Source organism: Salvelinus alpinus, chromosome 31 (genome assembly GCF_045679555.1).
Source record: "Salvelinus alpinus chromosome 31, SLU_Salpinus.1, whole genome shotgun sequence".
NCBI lineage: Eukaryota > Metazoa > Chordata > Actinopteri > Salmoniformes > Salmonidae > Salvelinus > Salvelinus alpinus.
The window spans coordinates 28899645-28917592 of NC_092116.1; the positions used below are offsets into that span (position 1 = coordinate 28899645).

The 17948-nt window shown below is 44.7% G+C and overlaps 1 protein-coding gene across 2 annotated transcripts; it reads left to right on the forward strand.

Moving 5' to 3' along the window:
- The first annotated feature begins 531 nt into the window (after window positions 1-531).
- Window positions 532-9375, forward strand: krcp (kelch repeat-containing protein). 2 transcript variants are annotated; one of them, XM_071378539.1, is made up of 12 exons: window positions 532-842; window positions 1206-1367; window positions 1806-1887; window positions 3352-3411; window positions 3900-4188; window positions 4283-4414; window positions 6110-6297; window positions 6434-6630; window positions 7160-7251; window positions 7568-7622; window positions 7919-8016; window positions 8114-9375. In XM_071378539.1, exons 1-12 carry the CDS (start codon window positions 781-783, stop codon window positions 8347-8349), a joined length of 1653 nt encoding a protein of 550 aa, XP_071234640.1. In that variant the 5' UTR covers window positions 532-780; the 3' UTR covers window positions 8350-9375. The 2 variants fall into 2 exon arrangements, with proteins under 2 accessions (XP_071234640.1, XP_071234639.1); XM_071378538.1 differs by having other exon boundaries at window positions 581-842; window positions 1806-1947.
- Window positions 9376-17948: the final 8573 nt, after the last annotated feature.

A 17948-nucleotide genomic window follows, 5' to 3' on the forward strand; every position in this document is an offset into this window, starting at 1 on the left:
CCAGACGACACTGGGCCAATTGTGCACTGCCCTACGGGACTCCCAATCACAGCCGGATGTGATACAGCCTGGATTCAAACCAGGGACTGTAGTGACACCTCTTGCACCGAGATGCAATGCCTTAGACTACTGTGCCACTCGGGAGCCCAAATAGCTACTCATTATTATATGTTATTATTACTAAATTATACGATTTTGGTTTTAGATGTTTTTTTGTCTGTATAACTTCCAAAAAGTGGAGAGAGGAAATCAGATCATAAAACTACACTTTAGAGTCTACTTATTTTTTGTATTTTCATTTAACCTTTATTTTTAACTAGGCAAATCAGCTAAGAACACATTCTTATTCTTCAATTTACCGACTGAATATAATTTATAGACTTAAAGATACAACTCAACCAACCATAACATTTACAGCTTCAAGAGCAGAACTTAAAATTCTGAACAGTTCTTTAATTTGGAGACCGTTCAATGTTCTTGAACACAGAAATCTGAATATCCCGCCTATGGAATGCCTCAGTGGGCCGGAGACCATTTCTTCATCCCGACGCTGCGGATCCCAGCCGTCTGATTGGCTTACACAGAAGGTGTCAAACTTCGAGAACTGGCGCGGGTTTTGTATTTTATATACTACGGTGGCGGGAGATGAGAAGTTGGACAAGGAGACATTTGATTAGTATCTCCACTACTTTTGAACATTAATCAAAATTAGCTTAATGTTTTGAGTTTATTTCTGTCTCCAAATATCAAGTTTGCTTCGGGAGGAGAAGGACAACGCACATGGATGATTTTGGGGTCTACGTTGTTTTGGGAGAGAACGATGCGCCCCTAAAGCTCCTATGGTAAATTACCTAACGTTAGCTAGCCAACCGTGTAACGATAGTTTGATGTTTCTTATTCGATACTAGATGGCTATTTATCGCTTTTTTAACTTATTTTTGTTTGTTACTCGATAACACGAATGTGTGAGTTGCATGTTTTTATAAATGCATTTAGCTAGCTATGCTATCACAAAATTCCATAATCACGCATGGTGCAGCAGTCAAAGCTAGATTCTGGTATGGTTACCCCAACACATGTCTTGTCAAAGTGTAGGAAAATGCATGATATAAAGTAGCTCAAGTGTAAATGTTTTTTTGCACCAGCTAGCTAGTTACGTTAATAGGTAACGTTAAGTAGTTTAATATTTAACTCTCCTTTTATAGCGCAAACGGGTCAGCCCAGTTTTCCGTTGCAGTACCACCGAGTTCCCAGCAGGTGGTGCTGTTTTCCAGGGGGCGATGGGGAGACCGGATATGCGTCAACGCAGAACTCAACGACGTCGACAGAGTTCCAATCACCATAGGAAAACTGACACCTTATAACAGGTAACGTTCCTATATTTCCAGGGCCAGGACACGTTCACAAAAACACAACATCGAGGAAATGTCATGAAGAACAAAAAATGCCTCGCTGACATGTAGCACAAGGAATCACTCTATTCGTGATATTGCTATCTGAAAACGTTCCGCAACATTTGCTTACTGAACGTGGCCCAGCGAGCTATGATGTAGACAAATACATGGAAGGATATTTTTGGGATGTCCCACAAGAAGGCACACACACACTGACTGACTTGTCCCAAGTTAAAGTTTATTTTGCATGTCTCCTAGACCAGTATTTGTCAATCCTGGTCCTAAGGAAAAAACTGAAATGTGCACCCTTTGTGTTGCCAGGATCAGTATTGAGAACCACTGTCTTAGACGGTAATAATGGGATGTAAAGTGTTGTAGTGTGATTGTCACATTATCTTGTTCCTGGTTCAGGTGTTTAACATGGGAGCAGTGGGAAGAGGAGAGCTGGACTGAGGGAGTGATGTTGACTGTCAGCTTGGAAGGAGGACACCTGGTGAGTGGACAGATGGGACAGAGGGAGTTGTTGACTGTCAGCTTGGAAGGAGGACACCTGGCTACTTTTTGTAAGGATTACTGTGGTTTTTAGCGACTTCAAACTAAAAATGACTTCGCAATTCCTACTAAATATAATGAACAAAGGTATAAACGCAACAATTTAAAAGATTTTAGAGTTACAGTTCATAGAAAGAAATCAGTTGATTGAAATCATTTCATTAGGCCCTAATCTATGGATTTCACATGACTGGGCAGAGGTGCAGCTATGGGTGGGCCTTCAAGGGCATAGGCCCACCCACTTGGCAGTCAGGCCCACCCACTTGGCAGTCAGGCCCACCCACTTGGCAGTCAGGCCCAGCCAATCAGAATATGTTTTTCCCCACAAAGTCTTTATTTCAGGAGTATGAGGAGTATTTATGTCTGAAATAAAGACCTTGTGGGGAAAAACTTATTCCACTTGGCTGGGCCTGGCTCTACATTGGCTGGCTCTACATTGGCTGGGCCTGGCTCTACATTGGCTGGGCCTGGCTCTACACTGGCTGGGCCTGGCTCTACACTGGGTGGGCCTATGATCCCACCGGTGGAGAAGCTGGTTATCGAGGTCCTGGGTCGGCGTGGTTACACGTGGTCTGCGGTTGTGAGGCTTGTTCGACCGACTGCCAAATTCTCTGAAACGATGTTGGAGGCAGCTTATAGTAGAGAAATTAACATTCAATTCTCTGGCAACAGCTCTAGTGGACATTCCTGCAGTCAGCATGCCAATTGCACACTCCCTCAAATTGAGACATCTGTGGCCTTGTGTTGTGTGACACAACTGCACGTTTTAGTGGCATTTTATTGTCCCCAGCACAAGGTGCACCTGTGTAATGATCATGCTGTTAAATAAGCTTTTTGATATGCCACAACTGTGAGGTGGATGGATCATCTTGGAAAAGAAGAAATGCTCACTAACAAGGATGTAAACAACATTTTACAGAAATAAGATTTTTGTGCATATGGAACATTTCTGGGATTAAAAAATAATAATAATCAGCTCATGAAACATGGGACCAACACTTTACATGTTGCCTTTATACTTTTGTTCAGTTTTAAAAAAATCTACATCCAGTTGATTTATTGTTAGCGGCAGTTTAAACAGACACTTCCGTTCGCTGCACGCTACCTTCTCCGACTGTTCGCTAACGTTAACGGTCACCGCTAACAAAATAACTAATGGACTATGTTAGCCAACGTTCACTAACTTTTCCCCTTGTTGGAACGCACCTCTGGGGAGTACTGCCTAAACTACTACGGTATCTATAGAGATGGAGAAAGTGGGATGGTTAGATACAGATAAATAATTCCTGGTTTAATATATTTTCTAGACTGGCAGGAATACCATCTCTAAAGCAGATATACAGAACTGTGTATTACATTTGAGACGATCCAAACAACGATGGACTTGACTCTGTTTGTTCTACAGGCCAAAGGGGATATGATGGACCTTGACCTCACCTTGTCCATGAAGGAATACACCCCGGAGGTGAGATCAACACGCCTGGCTCGTCACAGTCCTTCTAGGGCAGTGTTTCTTAAAGGGTACACATTGTAGTTGTTGCCCTAGCGCTAACACACCCGAGTCCACTAATTAAAGGTTTGATGATGAGTGGATGAAGGTGTGTAGTGCTAGAGTTTAAAATCTAAAATGGAGAGACGGAAGTTCTTCTACACCAGTGAATGTTGGGGACAGGAGAGGACGCCATCTTGTAATTCAAAAGAGATAAGCCCATTGTTACTTTAGAACCTCGTTAAATGATGTCACTCAAAGGTAGAGTCAGTATTGCACGAAGTAGACTGCAATATCGGGCTCAAGTCCAAAGTATCTGCAGTACATCCTGCTTGTGACGTCATTGCTGAGTCACAGTTTAACTTCTTCCATTCCGCCCTCTCTGTCCTCCCTCTCTTTCTCCTCCCCCTCTCTGTCTGCTTTCTCCTCCCCCTCTTTCCTCCCTCTCTCCTCTTCTATTCCAGAGCGCCATGGCCCCTTCCCCTGTTAGGGAGGGGAAGAGAAAGAGGGGACAAACGGGGGTAGAAGACGAGGAAGAGAACAGAGGGAAGGAGAACACGTGTCCCATCGAAGCGGTGTCGTCATTTTCAGAGAAGTCAACCCCCCTCAGAAAGGTCAGAGGTCAGAGCAGAGGAGGTCAGACCAGACTGTTCCTCCAGGGCGAGGGGCAGGGAGGCGCGGCTCTCACCCCTCAGAACACTCCTCCACAGAGAGGCAAGGGTCGACCGGCCAAGACACCCACTACACAGACTGGTGAGTTAACGTGTGTGTGTGTGGGTGGAAAGGATACATTATTGTGTAGACTACCAACCAGTGTATTGACCCTGCTGCCTCCTCATCGATGCAGCCCCATTGGTCAACCCGTCAGGTCGCTGGGGTCAGAGCCTGTGCCCCATTGACCCCCAGACAGCCATTCTGATTGGAGGGCAGGGATCCAGGATGCAGTTCTGCAAGGACCCCATGTGGAAGCTGTGCACTGGTGGGTTCACCTTAAGACATGATGTACAGTTGAAGTCAGAAGTTTACATACACCTTAGCCAAATACATTTAAACTCAGTTTTTCACAATTCCTTGACATTTAATCCTAGTACAAATTCCCTGTCTTAGGTCAGTTAGGATCACCACTTTATTTTGAGAATGTGAAATGTCAATAATAGTAGAGAGAATTATTTATTTCAGCTTTTATTTATTTCATCACATTCACAGTGGGTCAGAAGTTTACACACACTCAATTAGTATTTGGTAGCATTGCCTTTAAATTGTTTAACTTGGGTCAAATGTTTCGGGTAGCCTTCCACAATCTTCCCACAATAAGGTAGGTGAATTTTGGCCCATTCCTCCTGACAGAGCTGGTGTAACTGAGTCAGGTTTGTTGGCCTCCTTGCTCGCACACGCTTTTTCAGTTCTGCCCACACATTTTCTATAGGATTGAGGTCAGGGCTTTGTGATGGCCACTCCAATACCTTGACTTTGTTGTCCTTAAGCCATTTTGCCACAACTTTGGAAGTATGCTTGGGGTCATTGTCCATTTGGAAGACCCATTTGCGACCAAGCTTGAACTTCCTGACTGATGTCTTGAGATGTTGCTTCAATATATCCACATAATTTTCCATCCTCATGATGCCATCTATTTTGTGAAGTGCACCAGTCCCTCCTGCAGCAAAGCACCCCACAACATGATGCTGCCACCCCCGTGCTTCACGGTTGGGATGGTGTTCTTCGGCTTGCAAGCATCCCCCTTTTTCCTCCAAACATAACGATGGTCATTATGGCCAAGCAATTCTATTTTTGTTTCATCAGACCAGAGGACATTTCTCCAAAAAGTACGATCTTTGTCCCCATGTGCAGTTGCAAACCGTAGTCTGGCTTTTTTATGGCAGTTTTGGAGCAGTGGCTTCTTCCTTGCTCGGGGCAAATCCAACACAATACATCACTGAGTACCACTCTTCATATTTTCAAGCTTGGTGGTGGCTGCATCATGTTATGGGAATGCTTGTGATCGGCAAGGACTAGGGACTTTTTTTTTAGGATAAGAAGAAACTGGATAGTGTTTAGCACAAGCAAAATCCTAGAGGAAGACCTGGTTCAGTCTGCTTTCCAACAGACGCTGGGAGACAAATTCACCTTTCAGCAGGACAGTAACCTAAAACACAAGGCCAAATATACACTGGAGATGCTCACCAAGACGACATTGAATGTTCCTGAGTGGCCTAGTTACAGTTTTGAATTAAATCGGCTTAATTCTATAGCAAGACTTAAAAATAGCTGTATAATAATGATCAACAACCCACTTGACAGCATTTTACGTTTAAAAATAAATAATTAACAAATATTGAGCAAAGCTCTCCCTAAAGAGTCACAGATGATTCTAACGTGTTTTGACCTGGGTGGTTGAATACTTATCTATTCAAGAGCTATTTGTGTTTTTATTAATCACTATTTTTTTTTTTAGATGTTTTGAATTTCTTTCACTGACAGAGTATTTTGTTTAGGTTGTTGACAAAAAAATTACAATTAAATCCATTTTAATCCCACTTCGTAACACAACAAAATGTCAAGGGGTGTGAATACTTTCTGAAGGCACTTTAGCTAGCTGTGTTTTTCATGTACTTTGGATCTTCGTTTTTACTTGGTTCACATGACACCCTCACTTCCTTGCTTGTCGACCCTTCAGAGGACATGTCATGGGTTCCCGCGGAGACGCTGGCAGAAGGCCCCACCCCCGAGGCCCGGATTGGCCATACTGCGACCTACGACCCTGATTCCAAGAGAATCTTTGTGTTCGGGGGTTCTAAGAACAAAAAGTGGTTCAATGACGTTCACATCCTGGATACACAGAGCTGGAAGTGGAGCACAGTGGAGGTGAGACTGGACACACACACACCTAATAATCCGGGACTGGATCGGTGTAAGCTTCCATCTGTGCAAATGTAAGAACATGAATGATCTTTCTACCCTCCTCTCCTTCTCTGCACCCCCCTTCTCCCTCCCTCTCCAGGCCCAGGGAAAAGTACCTCCATTAGCCTATCACAGCTGCAGCATGTTTCGGGGTGAGCTATTTGTCCTGGGAGGGGTGTTCCCTTGCCCTCACCCTGAACCTGACGGCTGCAGTGACTCCCTCTACATCTTCGACCCACATCTCTCCATTTGGTACCAGCCCATCGTCACAGGCGACAGGCCCGCCCCCCGCTCAGGGTGAGATGGACCGATCCAAACCGAAAAAGCTTCAGACCATAAGTTAGAAAGAGCGGTCCTCTTTCTAACTCTTGATTCACATCCACATGAGTAGCCTGGGCCCAGATCTGTTTGGCCTCTTGTCAAAATCCATTGCCTATTGTCAAACCAAACATGACAATAGGAAGTAGGTATGATGGCACAAACAGACTGGCAGCTAATACCTGGGTTGATTTTTATCAAGTTAAAGCACAGATTAGTTGTACAAATAACTAACTTCTATAGTACATATCAGAGGATTACCAGATCAGTCTTTTTGGGGGGGGGGGGGCTGTCTGATTTCTCTTCTTCGATTCCCTCATTTTCTCTCCCTCTTGCCTCCTTCGCTCCCTTTTTTTCTCTCTCTCTCTCTCTCTTTCTCTGTCTCCCTATGTCTCTCTCTGTCTCTCTCTCTGTCTCTCTCCCTATGTCTCTCTGTCTCTTTCTCCGTCTCTCTCTCTGTCTCCCTATGTCTCTGTCTCTCTGTCTCTCTCTGTCTCCCCGTCTCCAGTCACTCTGCCTGCGTTATCCAGGGGAAGATCTATGTGTTCGGAGGCTGGGACACTCCACTGTGCTTCAACGACATGTACATGCTTGACCTGGGTAAGAGACACAGGCTTGTTTGTCCAGTAGGTCTATGTGTGGTGAGACTTCGTCCCTAACTGCCATTCAGTTTACTCTTCATGGCTCTCCAGCTTGTCTGAGGGTCTGCAATACAATTGGCCGGTTAGTTATTAGAGGGACGGCATTGGAGGACCTAACATTTTTAAATGATTGTCTTTGTTTATTTAATATTAGTCACTGTTTATTTAATATTAGTCACTGTATCTTTATTGATTTATGGATCCCAACACTCCCTGGAAAACTGGCAAGTGTTGCTGAGTGGACTATCCTGACTAAATAAATGGATTGTTTTCAGGACTGATGGAGTTTTCGTCTGTTCAGACCAATGGATCACCCCCTTCTCCTCGCAGGTAGGACTAAAGGCTGTACACAAGAATGCAGGTTACAGAAACAAACAGTTTAAAGACTCAATGAGTCTCTCATAATTCAGACAGCCATCTTTTATCCATCCTTTAAGGTAAGTTGAACCTTTTTAACCCAGGAAGTGCCATTGAATCGCTCCCTTTTTAATATAAGGGAGAACCTGTAATCGATACAATGCTTTGTCTGTCTTCATAAATGTTTGTGCTTTTGGATACTGCTGCTCCTCACTATGAAAACTGTAACAGAACAGGACACGTTACATGGATGGATGTGTGTGTTACAGCTGGCATGGTTGTGTGCTACTCTCTGACTCTACGTTTGTGGTCCACGGGGGATACAACGGGAACCAGGCCCTCAATGACACCTTTACCTTCAACACAGGTCAGACACACACACACACACACACACCCTGCTTCTCGCCACACACACTCCTCCAGAACCAGGCACTCAACACTGTGTGTGTGTGTGTGTGTTGCAGACACCAACATCTGGACTGAGCTGGTTCACCCACAGCTCTCCGTGCCCAGAGCTGGACATTCCATCATCACCATGGCGCTAGCCAATCAAAACCTTTCATTCAAGGATGACGGCAACGAACGGAACTCCGACCGCACCCCCAAAACCCTGCTGGTATTTGGAGGGGGCGACAACGAGGGGACCTTCTATTCCGACCTGACGACCCTGACTGTCGCTGAACTGCTGGACCAGAACTAATGCTGTGTTCAATAACCAAGTGGGAATTTACCGCGTACACCTGGGGAGAAATCCACTTGAATGCCTCTCCTAATGGTCATTACTGATGGGACACTTGTATATTATCCCTGAGCTCCGACTTCTCTCACATTCTGACCTCCCTTAAGTAAGGAAATGACCCCAATAACCGCATTTTCGGCAGCTAAATGCAATAACAAACCATTATTCATGTTTTTTTTTTTTTATACTATAATTTGTTTGTGAGCATGATAACATTACTTCTAGTTTTATGGTTGACGCAGCTCGTTTTTCCATTAGCCAATCTGCGTTAATCAACAAGTTAAAAGCACGTGAATAAATCCAACTGGTATTTACTTCCCACTTGGTTATGAACACAACATAAACCACATGAGTGGAATCCTAAATGGCACCCTATTCCCTATATAGTGCACTACTTTGGACCAGGGCTCTGGCCACATACACAGCCCCTATGGGTGTATTAGAGGAATCTCACAGATCTGCTGTAAAGTCTGATGTTTTCACGTCATTCGAAACAGGAAGTGCTAGTCGTTTTGTTTTCAACTGTCTCTCAGGGTGCTGAGAGAATGGTCAGAGTGATGTTATTGATACATTAAAACATGTATACATTCCAGGAAATATATATTTCTGTGGTGCACTGCTTTTGACCAGAGCCCTATGTAGGGAATGGGTTGCCGTTTCGGAACTCAAGCTGTCTGGGTCGTGTTCATCAGTGCACACTGTAGCAAAACTGCAACGGGAAATGATGAGGGTTCCTTATTGGACAAATGAAGGTAGTTGTTCTATTTCGGACAGTTTTGGTTCCTAATGAATACAACCCTGGGGTTTATAAAGTGAGGATTTATGGTTTGACTGAACCCTTTTGCACATCAAGTGCAGTGTTTTTTTATTATTATTTTGGTCAGCCTAGAGATGTAATGTGTGTGTACAAGTAGTTAAAACATTTTAATTTTTTTTACTTTAGATAGTCATTAACCATAATGGAAATAAACTAAAGCATAATTTGAAGCTGGGTTGCCAGTCTGTTTCTGCTCAGTTGCCAATTGAATTCCATAACTCAATCGGACTGGAAACCAGGCAACCAGACATGTTGTAGACTAAACAAAAATGTAAAGAATTAGTTTTTTTCCTTCGTTCCAATTATTTTATATATATATATATATTTTTTTTAAAGCTACTCAAGTTCTGTGTCTCAGGTACACACGTTCTAATTAGAGCCTGGCCGATTTTTATCAGCCGATATTGGCTTTTTTAACGCTATATCGATTTGGGCTGATAAATTATGTTCAATAAATAGGATTTTTTATTTTATTTTTTATTTTTTTTTCACTTTTATTTAACCAGGTAGGCTAGTTGAGAACAAGTTCTCATTTGCAACTGCGACCTGGCCAAGATAAAGCATAGCAGTGTGAACAGACAACACAGAGTTACACATGGAGTAAACAATAAACAAGTCAATAACATGGTAGAAAAAAAGAGAATCTATATACAATGTGTGCAAAAGGCATGAGGTAGGCAATAAATCGAATAATTACAATTTAGCAGATTAACACTGGAGTGATAAATCATCAGATGATCATGTGCAAGAAGAGATACTGGTGTGCAAAAGAGCAGAAAAGTAAATAAATAAAAGCAGTATGGGGGGTGAGGTAGGTAAATTGGGTGGGTAGTTTACAGATGGACTATGTACAGCTGCAGCGATCGGTTAGCTGCTCGGATAGCAGATTTTTAAAGTTGTTGAGGGAGATAAAAGTCTCCAACTTCAGAGATTTTTGCAATTCGTTCCAGTCGCAGGCAGCAGAGAACTGGAAGGAAAGGCGTCCAAATGAGGTTTTGGCTTTAGGGATGATCAGTGAGATACACCTGCTGGAGCGCGTGCTGCGGGTGGGTGTAGCCATCGTGACCAGTGAACTGAGATAAGGCGGCACTTTACCTAGCATAGCCTTGTAGATGACCTGGAGCCAGTGGGTCTGACGACGAACATGTAGCGAGGGCCAGTCGACTAGGGCATACAGGTCGCAGTGGTGGGTCGTATAAGGTGCTTTAGTAACAAAACGAATGGCACTGTGATAAACTGCATCCAGTTTGCTGAGTAGAGTGTTGGAAGCTATTTTGTAGATGACATCGCCGAAGTCGAGGATCGGTAGGATAGTCAGTTTTACTAGGGTAAGTTTGGCGGCGTGAGTGAAGGAGGCTTTGTTGCGGAATAGAAAGCCGATTCTTGATTTGATTTTGGATTGGAGATGTTTGATATGAGTCTGGAAGGAGAGTTTGCAGTCTAGCCAGACACCTAGGTACTTATAGATGTCCACATATTCTAGGTCGGAACCGTCCAGGGTGGTGATGCTAGTCGGGCGTGCGGGTGCAGGCAGCGAACGGTTGAAAAGCATGCATTTGGTTTTACTAGCGTTTAAGAGCAGTTGGAGGCCACGGAAGGAGTGTTGTATGGCATTGAAGCTCGTTTGGAGGTTAGATAGCACAGTGTCCAAGGAAGGGCCGGAAGTATATAGAATGGTGTCGTCTGCGTAGAGGTGGATCAGGGAATCGCCCGCAGCAAGAGCAACATCATTGATGTATACAGAGAAAAGAGTCGGCCCGAGAATTGAACCCTGTGGTACCCCCATAGAGACTGCCAGAGGACCGGACAACATGCCCTCCGATTTGACACACTGAACTCTGTCTGCAAAGTAGTTGGTGAACCAGGCAAGGCAGTCATTAGAAAAACCGAGGCTACTGAGTCTGCCGATAAGAATATGGTGATTGACAGAGTCGAAAGCCTTGGCCAGGTCGATGAAGACGGCTGCACAGTAATGTCTTTTATCGATGGCGGTTATGATGTCGTTTAGTACCTTGAGCGTGGCTGAGGTGCACCCGTGACCGGCTCGGAAACCGGATTGCACAGCGGAGAAGGTACGGTGGGATTCGAGATGGTCAGTGATCTGTTTGTTAACTTGGCTTTCGAAGACCTTAGATAGGCAGGGCAGGATGGATATAGGTCTGTAACAGTTTGGGTCCAGGGTGTCTCCCCCTTTGAAGAGGGGGATGACCGCGGCAGCTTTCCAATCCTTGGGGATCTCAGATGATACGAAGGAGAGGTTGAACAGGCTGGTAATAGGGGGTGCGACAATGGCGGCGGACAGTTTCAGAAATAGGGGGTCCAGATTGTCAAGCCCAGCTGATTTGTATGGGTCCAGGTTTTCCAGCTCTTTCAGAACATCTGCTATCTGGATTTGGGTAAAGGAGAAGCTGGGGAGGCTTGGGCGAGTAGCAGCGGGGGGGGCGGGGCTGTTGGCCAAGGTTGGAGTCGCCAGGAGGAAGGCATGGCCAGCCATTGAGAAATGCTTGTTGAAGTCTTCGATTATCACGGATTTATCGGTGGTGACCGTGTTACCTAGCCTCAGTGCAGTGGGCAGCTGGGAGGAGGTGCTCTTGTTCTCCATGGACTTTACAGTATCCCAGAACTTTTTGGAGTTAGAGCTACAGGATGCGAATTTCTGCTTGAAAAAGCTGGCCTTTGCTTTCCTGACTGACTGCGTGTATTGGTTCCTGACTTCCCTGAACAGTTGCATATCGCGGGGGCTCTTCGATGCTATTGCAGTTCGCCACAGGATGTTTTTGTGCTGGTCGAGGGCAGTCAGGTCTGGAGTGAACCAAGGGCTATATCTGTTCTTGGTTCTGCATTTTTTGAACGGAGCATGCTTGTCTAATATGGTGAGGAAGTAACATTTAAAGAATGACCAGGCATCCTCAACTGACGGGATGAGGTCAATATCCTTCCAGGGTACCCGGGCCAGGTCGATTAGAAAGGCCTGCTCGCAGAAGTGTTTTAGGGAGCGTTTGACAGTGATGAGGGGTGGTCGTTTGACCGCGGACCCGTGGCGGATACAGGCAATGAGGCAGTGATCGCTGAGATCTTGATTGAAGACAGCAGAGGTGTATTTGGAGGGCAGGTTGGTCAGGATAATGTCTATTAGGGTGCCCATGTTTACGGATTTAGGGTTGTACCTGGTGGGTTCCTTGATGATTTGTGTGAGATTGAGGGCATCAAGCTTGGATTGTAGGACTGCCGGGGTGTTAAGCATATCCCAGTTTAGGTCACCTAACAGAACAAACTCTGAAGCTAGATGGGGAGCGATCAATTCACAGATGGTGTCCAGGGCACAGCTGGGAGCTGAGGGGGGTCGGTAGCAGGCGGCAACAGTGAGAGACTTATTTCTGGAGAGATTAATTTTTAAAATTAGAAGTTCGAACTGTTTGGGCATAGACCTGGAAAGTATGACAGAACTTTGCAGGCTATCTCTGCAGTAGATTGCAACTCCTCCCCCTTTGGCAGTTCTATCTTGACGGAAAGTGTTATAGTTGGGTATGGAAATCTCAGAATTTTTGGTGGCCTTCCTAAGCCAGGATTCGGACACGGCAAGGACATCAGGATTGGCAGAGTGTGCTAAAGCGGTGAGTAAGGCAAACTTAGGGAGGAGGCTTCTGATGTTGACATGCATGAGGCCAAGGCTTTTTCGATCGCAGAAGTCAACAAATGAGGGTGACTGGGGACATGCAGGGCCTGGGTTTACCTCCACATCACCCGAGGAACAGAGGAGTAGTAGGATGAGGGTGCGGCTAAAGGCTATCAAAACTGGTCGCCTAGAGCGTTGGGGACAAAGAATAAAAGGAGCAGATTTATGGGCGTGGTAGAATAGATTCTGGGCATAATGTGCAGACAGGGGTATGGAGGGGCGCGGGTACAGCGGAGGCAAGCCCAGGCACTGGGTGATGATAAGAGAGGTTGTATCTCTGGACATGCTGGTCTCAATGGGTGAGGTCACCGCATGTGTGGGGGGTGGGACAAAGGGGGTATCAGAGGTACGGAGAGTGGAACTACAGGGTCCATTGCAAACCAAAACAATGACAATGAAAACTAGCCTGAACAACAGTATGCAAGGCATATTGATATTTGAGAGAGACATACAATAAGGCATAAAGTGATTGCAGGTCTTGATTGGGAGAGCTAGCTAAAACAACAGGTAAGATAACAGCAGCAATAACAGGGTGCTAGTCTAACACAGCAACAACAGGTAAAAATGGCGACGACTAGGCAGAGAGGGTCGGATTAACTACACACAGATCCTGAGTTAAAGCACAGAGCCGACAGATAAGACACAAATAAACAGAATGGAGTACCGTGAATTAATGGACAGTCAAGCATGCATCAGCTATGTAGCCAAGTGATCATAGTGTCCAGGGGGCAGCCGTAGATGGAGCAGAGGAGGCCTCCACTAAGCTAGCACGCGGCGTGTAAAGTTAGTAGCCCGGGGGGTGGTCTGCTCAGACGGAGGGGGTCTGCTCAGACGTGGTTGTGTCGACAGAGAATCCAAGCCAGATGGCGATGGCGAAAGAGAGGTTGTGAATTGTAGAATAGTGTTTGCTAACTGGTGCTAGCTTCGTGGCAGTGGCACTAGCTCTTCAGCTAGCTGGCAGATGGGCCTAGCTCGAGGCTAGCTCAAGGCTAACTGGTGCTTGCTTCGGGACATGGGGGGGGGGAGGATGGGGGGAATCTCGTGCTTATCTGGACACTTGTGACCATTCTCATGATGTCATTGTCACAATGTATGAAATCAAAATTTTGGAGCATAATTATTTGACAATTGCTCTTTTTGAATGACAATTCTGTGATTTTTTTTTTTTTTTTACAATTATTTTTTCATTTTCCCCATTTGTAAAACAAATATTTCGGCAGGTTTATTGGTATGGATCTTGTTTCAGAATAGTGTTGTTCATTTCTTAGGCAGATTTTGTTTTTGTACATGCATGCTGAATAAACTGAAAGATACTAAAAGATACTCCCTTGTATAGTCTAAAGAGAATGGCGCATAGCAGGCTGATTCGTGTAGCCTAGACTTGAGATAGCAGAGGCCGTTGTAATAGATCTATAGCTGAGAGACTAGTCAATAGCTATCATGTTTTTCCTCTCTCCTTTTGTAGGAGAAGGTGGTCCAAGTTCCTTCCCCTCTGACATTTTTTTTCAATGGGTTTTGAGAAAGTGGTGAGTTGAGGAGATGCACGGAATTGAGGAAAGATGAGTTGAGAAAGTCTGTTTGGAGACATCTTAGTTATGGGTGAGTAGGTAGCTATATGAAAGCTGTGGTATCTTAGCTATGGGTGGGTAGCTATATGAAAGCTGTGGTATCTTGGCTATGGGTGAGTAGGTAGCTATATGAAAGCTGTGGTATCTTGGCTATGGGTGGGTAGGTAGCTATATGAAAGCTGTGGTATCTTAGCTATGGGTGAGTAGGTAGCTATATGAAACCTGTGGTATCTTGGCTATGGGTGAGTAGGTAGCTATATGAAAGCTGTGGTATCTTGGCTATGGGTGAGTAGGTAGCTATATGACAGCTGTGGTATCTTAGCTATGGGTGAGTAGGTAGCTATATGAAAGCTGTGGTATCTTGGCTATGGGTGGGTAGGTAGCTATATGAAAGCTATGGTATCTTAGCTATGGGTGAGTAGGTAGCTATATGAAAGCTGTGGTGTCTTAGTTATGGGTGGGTAGGTCGCTATATGAAAGCTGTGGTATCTTAGCTATGGGTGGGTAGGTAGCTATATGAAAGCTGTGGTATCTTGGCTATGGGTGGGTAGGTAGCTATATGAAAGCTGTGGTATCTTAGTTATGGGTGAGTAGGTAGCTATATGAAAGCTGTGGTATCTTGGCTATGGGTGGGTAGGTAGCTATATGAAAGCTGTGGTATCTTAGCTATGGGTGAGTAGGTAGCTATATGAAAGCTGTGGTATCTTAGCTATGGGTGGGTAGGTAGCTATATGAAAGCTGTGGTATCTTAGCTAAGGGTGAGTAGGTAGCTATATGAAAGCTGTGGTATCTTAGCTATGGGTGAGTAGGTAGCTATATGAAAGCTGTGGTATATTAGCTATGGGTGGGTAGGTAGCTATATGAAAGCTGTGGTATCTTGGCTATGGGTGAGTAGGTAGCTATATGAAAGCTGTGGTATCTTGGCTATGGGTGAGTAGGTAGCTATATGAAATCTGTGGTATCTTGGCTATGGGTGAGTAGGTAGCTATATGAAAGCTGTGGTATCTTGGCTATGGGTGGGTAGGTAGCTATATGAAAGCTGTGGTATCTTGGCTATGGGTGAGTAGGTAGCTATATGAAAGCTGTGGTATCTTGGCTATGGGTAGGTAGGTAGCTATATGAAAGCTGTGGTATCTTGGCTATGGGTGAGTAGGTAGCTATATGAAAGCTGTGGTATCTTAGCTAAGGGTGAGTAGGTAGCTATATGAAAGCTGTGGTATCTTGGCTATGGGTAGGTAGGTAGCTATATGAAAGCTGTGGTATCTTGGCTATGGGTGAGTAGGTAGCTATATGAAAGCTGTGGTATCTTGGCTATGGGTAGGTAGGTAGCTATATGAAAGCTGTGGTATCTTAGCTAAGGGTGAGTAGGTAGCTATATGAAAGCTGTGGTATCTTGGCTATGGGTGGGTAGCTATATGAAAGCTGTGGTATCTTAGCTATGGGTGAGTAGGTAGCTATATGAAAGCTGTGGTATCTTGGCTATGGGTGAGTAGGTAGCTATATGAAAGCTGTGGTATCTTAGCTATGGGTGAGTAGGTAGCTATATGAAAGCTGTGGTATCTTGGCTATGGGTGGGTAGGTAGCTATATGACAGCTGTGGTATCTTGTCTATGGGTAGGTAGGTAGCTATATGAAAGCTGTGGTATCTTAGCTATGGGTGAGTAGGTAGCTATATGAAAGCTGTGGTATCTTGGCTATGGGTGGGTAGGTAGCTATATGAAAGCTGTGGTATCTTAGCTATGGGTGAGTAGGTAGCTATATGAAAGCTGTGGTATCTTAGCTATGGGTGGGTAGGTAGCTATATGAAAGCTGTGGTATCTTAGCTAAGGGTGAGTAGGTAGCTATATGAAAGCTGTGGTATCTTAGCTATGGGTGAGTAGGTAGCTATATGAAAGCTGTGGTATATTAGCTATGGGTGGGTAGGTAGCTATATGAAAGCTGTGGTATCTTGGCTATGGGTGAGTAGGTAGCTATATGAAAGCTGTGGTATCTTGGCTATGGGTGAGTAGGTAGCTATATGAAATCTGTGGTATCTTGGCTATGGGTGAGTAGGTAGCTATATGAAAGCTGTGGTATCTTGGCTATGGGTGGGTAGGTAGCTATATGAAAGCTGTGGTATCTTGGCTATGGGTGAGTAGGTAGCTATATGAAAGCTGTGGTATCTTGGCTATGGGTAGGTAGGTAGCTATATGAAAGCTGTGGTATCTTGGCTATGGGTGAGTAGGTAGCTATATGAAAGCTGTGGTATCTTAGCTAAGGGTGAGTAGGTAGCTATATGAAAGCTGTGGTATCTTGGCTATGGGTAGGTAGGTAGCTATATGAAAGCTGTGGTATCTTGGCTATGGGTGAGTAGGTAGCTATATGAAAGCTGTGGTATCTTGGCTATGGGTAGGTAGGTAGCTATATGAAAGCTGTGGTATCTTAGCTAAGGGTGAGTAGGTAGCTATATGAAAGCTGTGGTATCTTGGCTATGGGTGGGTAGCTATATGAAAGCTGTGGTATCTTAGCTATGGGTGAGTAGGTAGCTATATGAAACCTGTGGTATCTTGGCTATGGGTGAGTAGGTAGCTATATGAAAGCTGTGGTATCTTAGCTATGGGTGGGTAGCTATATGAAAGCTGTGGTATCTTGGCTATGGGTGAGTAGGTAGCTATATGAAAGCTGTGGTATCTTGGCTATGGGTGGGTAGGTAGCTATATGAAAGCTGTGGTATCTTAGCTATGGGTGAGTAGGTAGCTATATGAAACCTGTGGTATCTTGGCTATGGGTGAGTAGGTAGCTATATGAAAGCTGTGGTATCTTGGCTATGGGTGAGTAGGTAGCTATATGAAAGCTGTGGTATCTTAGCTATGGGTGAGTAGGTAGCTATATGAAAGCTGTGGTATCTTAGCTATGGGTGGGTAGGTAGCTATATGAAAGCTGTGGTATCTTAGCTATGGGTGAGTAGGTAGCTATATGAAAGCTGTGGTATCTTAGCTATGGGTGAGTAGGTAGCTATATGAAAGCTGTGGTATCTTAGCTATGGGTGAGTAGGTAGCTATATGAAAGCTGTGGTATCTTGGCTATGGGTGGGTAGGTAGCTATATGAAAGCTGTGGTATCTTGGCTATGGGTGAGTAGGTAGCTATATGAAAGCTGTGGTATCTTGGCTATGGGTGGGTAGGTAGCTATATGAAAGCTGTGGTATCTTAGCTATGGGTGAGTAGGTAGCTATATGAAAGCTGTGGTATCTTGGCTATGGGTAGGTAGCCAAATGACAGCTGTGGTATCTTAGCTATGGGTGGGTAGCTATATGAAAGCTGTGGTATCTTGGCTATGGGTGGGTAGGTAGCTATATGACAGCTGTGGTATCTTGGCTATGGGTGGGTAGGTAGCTATATGAAAGCTGTGGTATCTTGGCTATGGGTGAGTAGGTACCTATATGAAAGCTGTGGTATCTTAGCTATGGGTGAGTAGGTAGCTATATGAAAGCTGTGGTATCTTAGCTATATGAAAGCTGT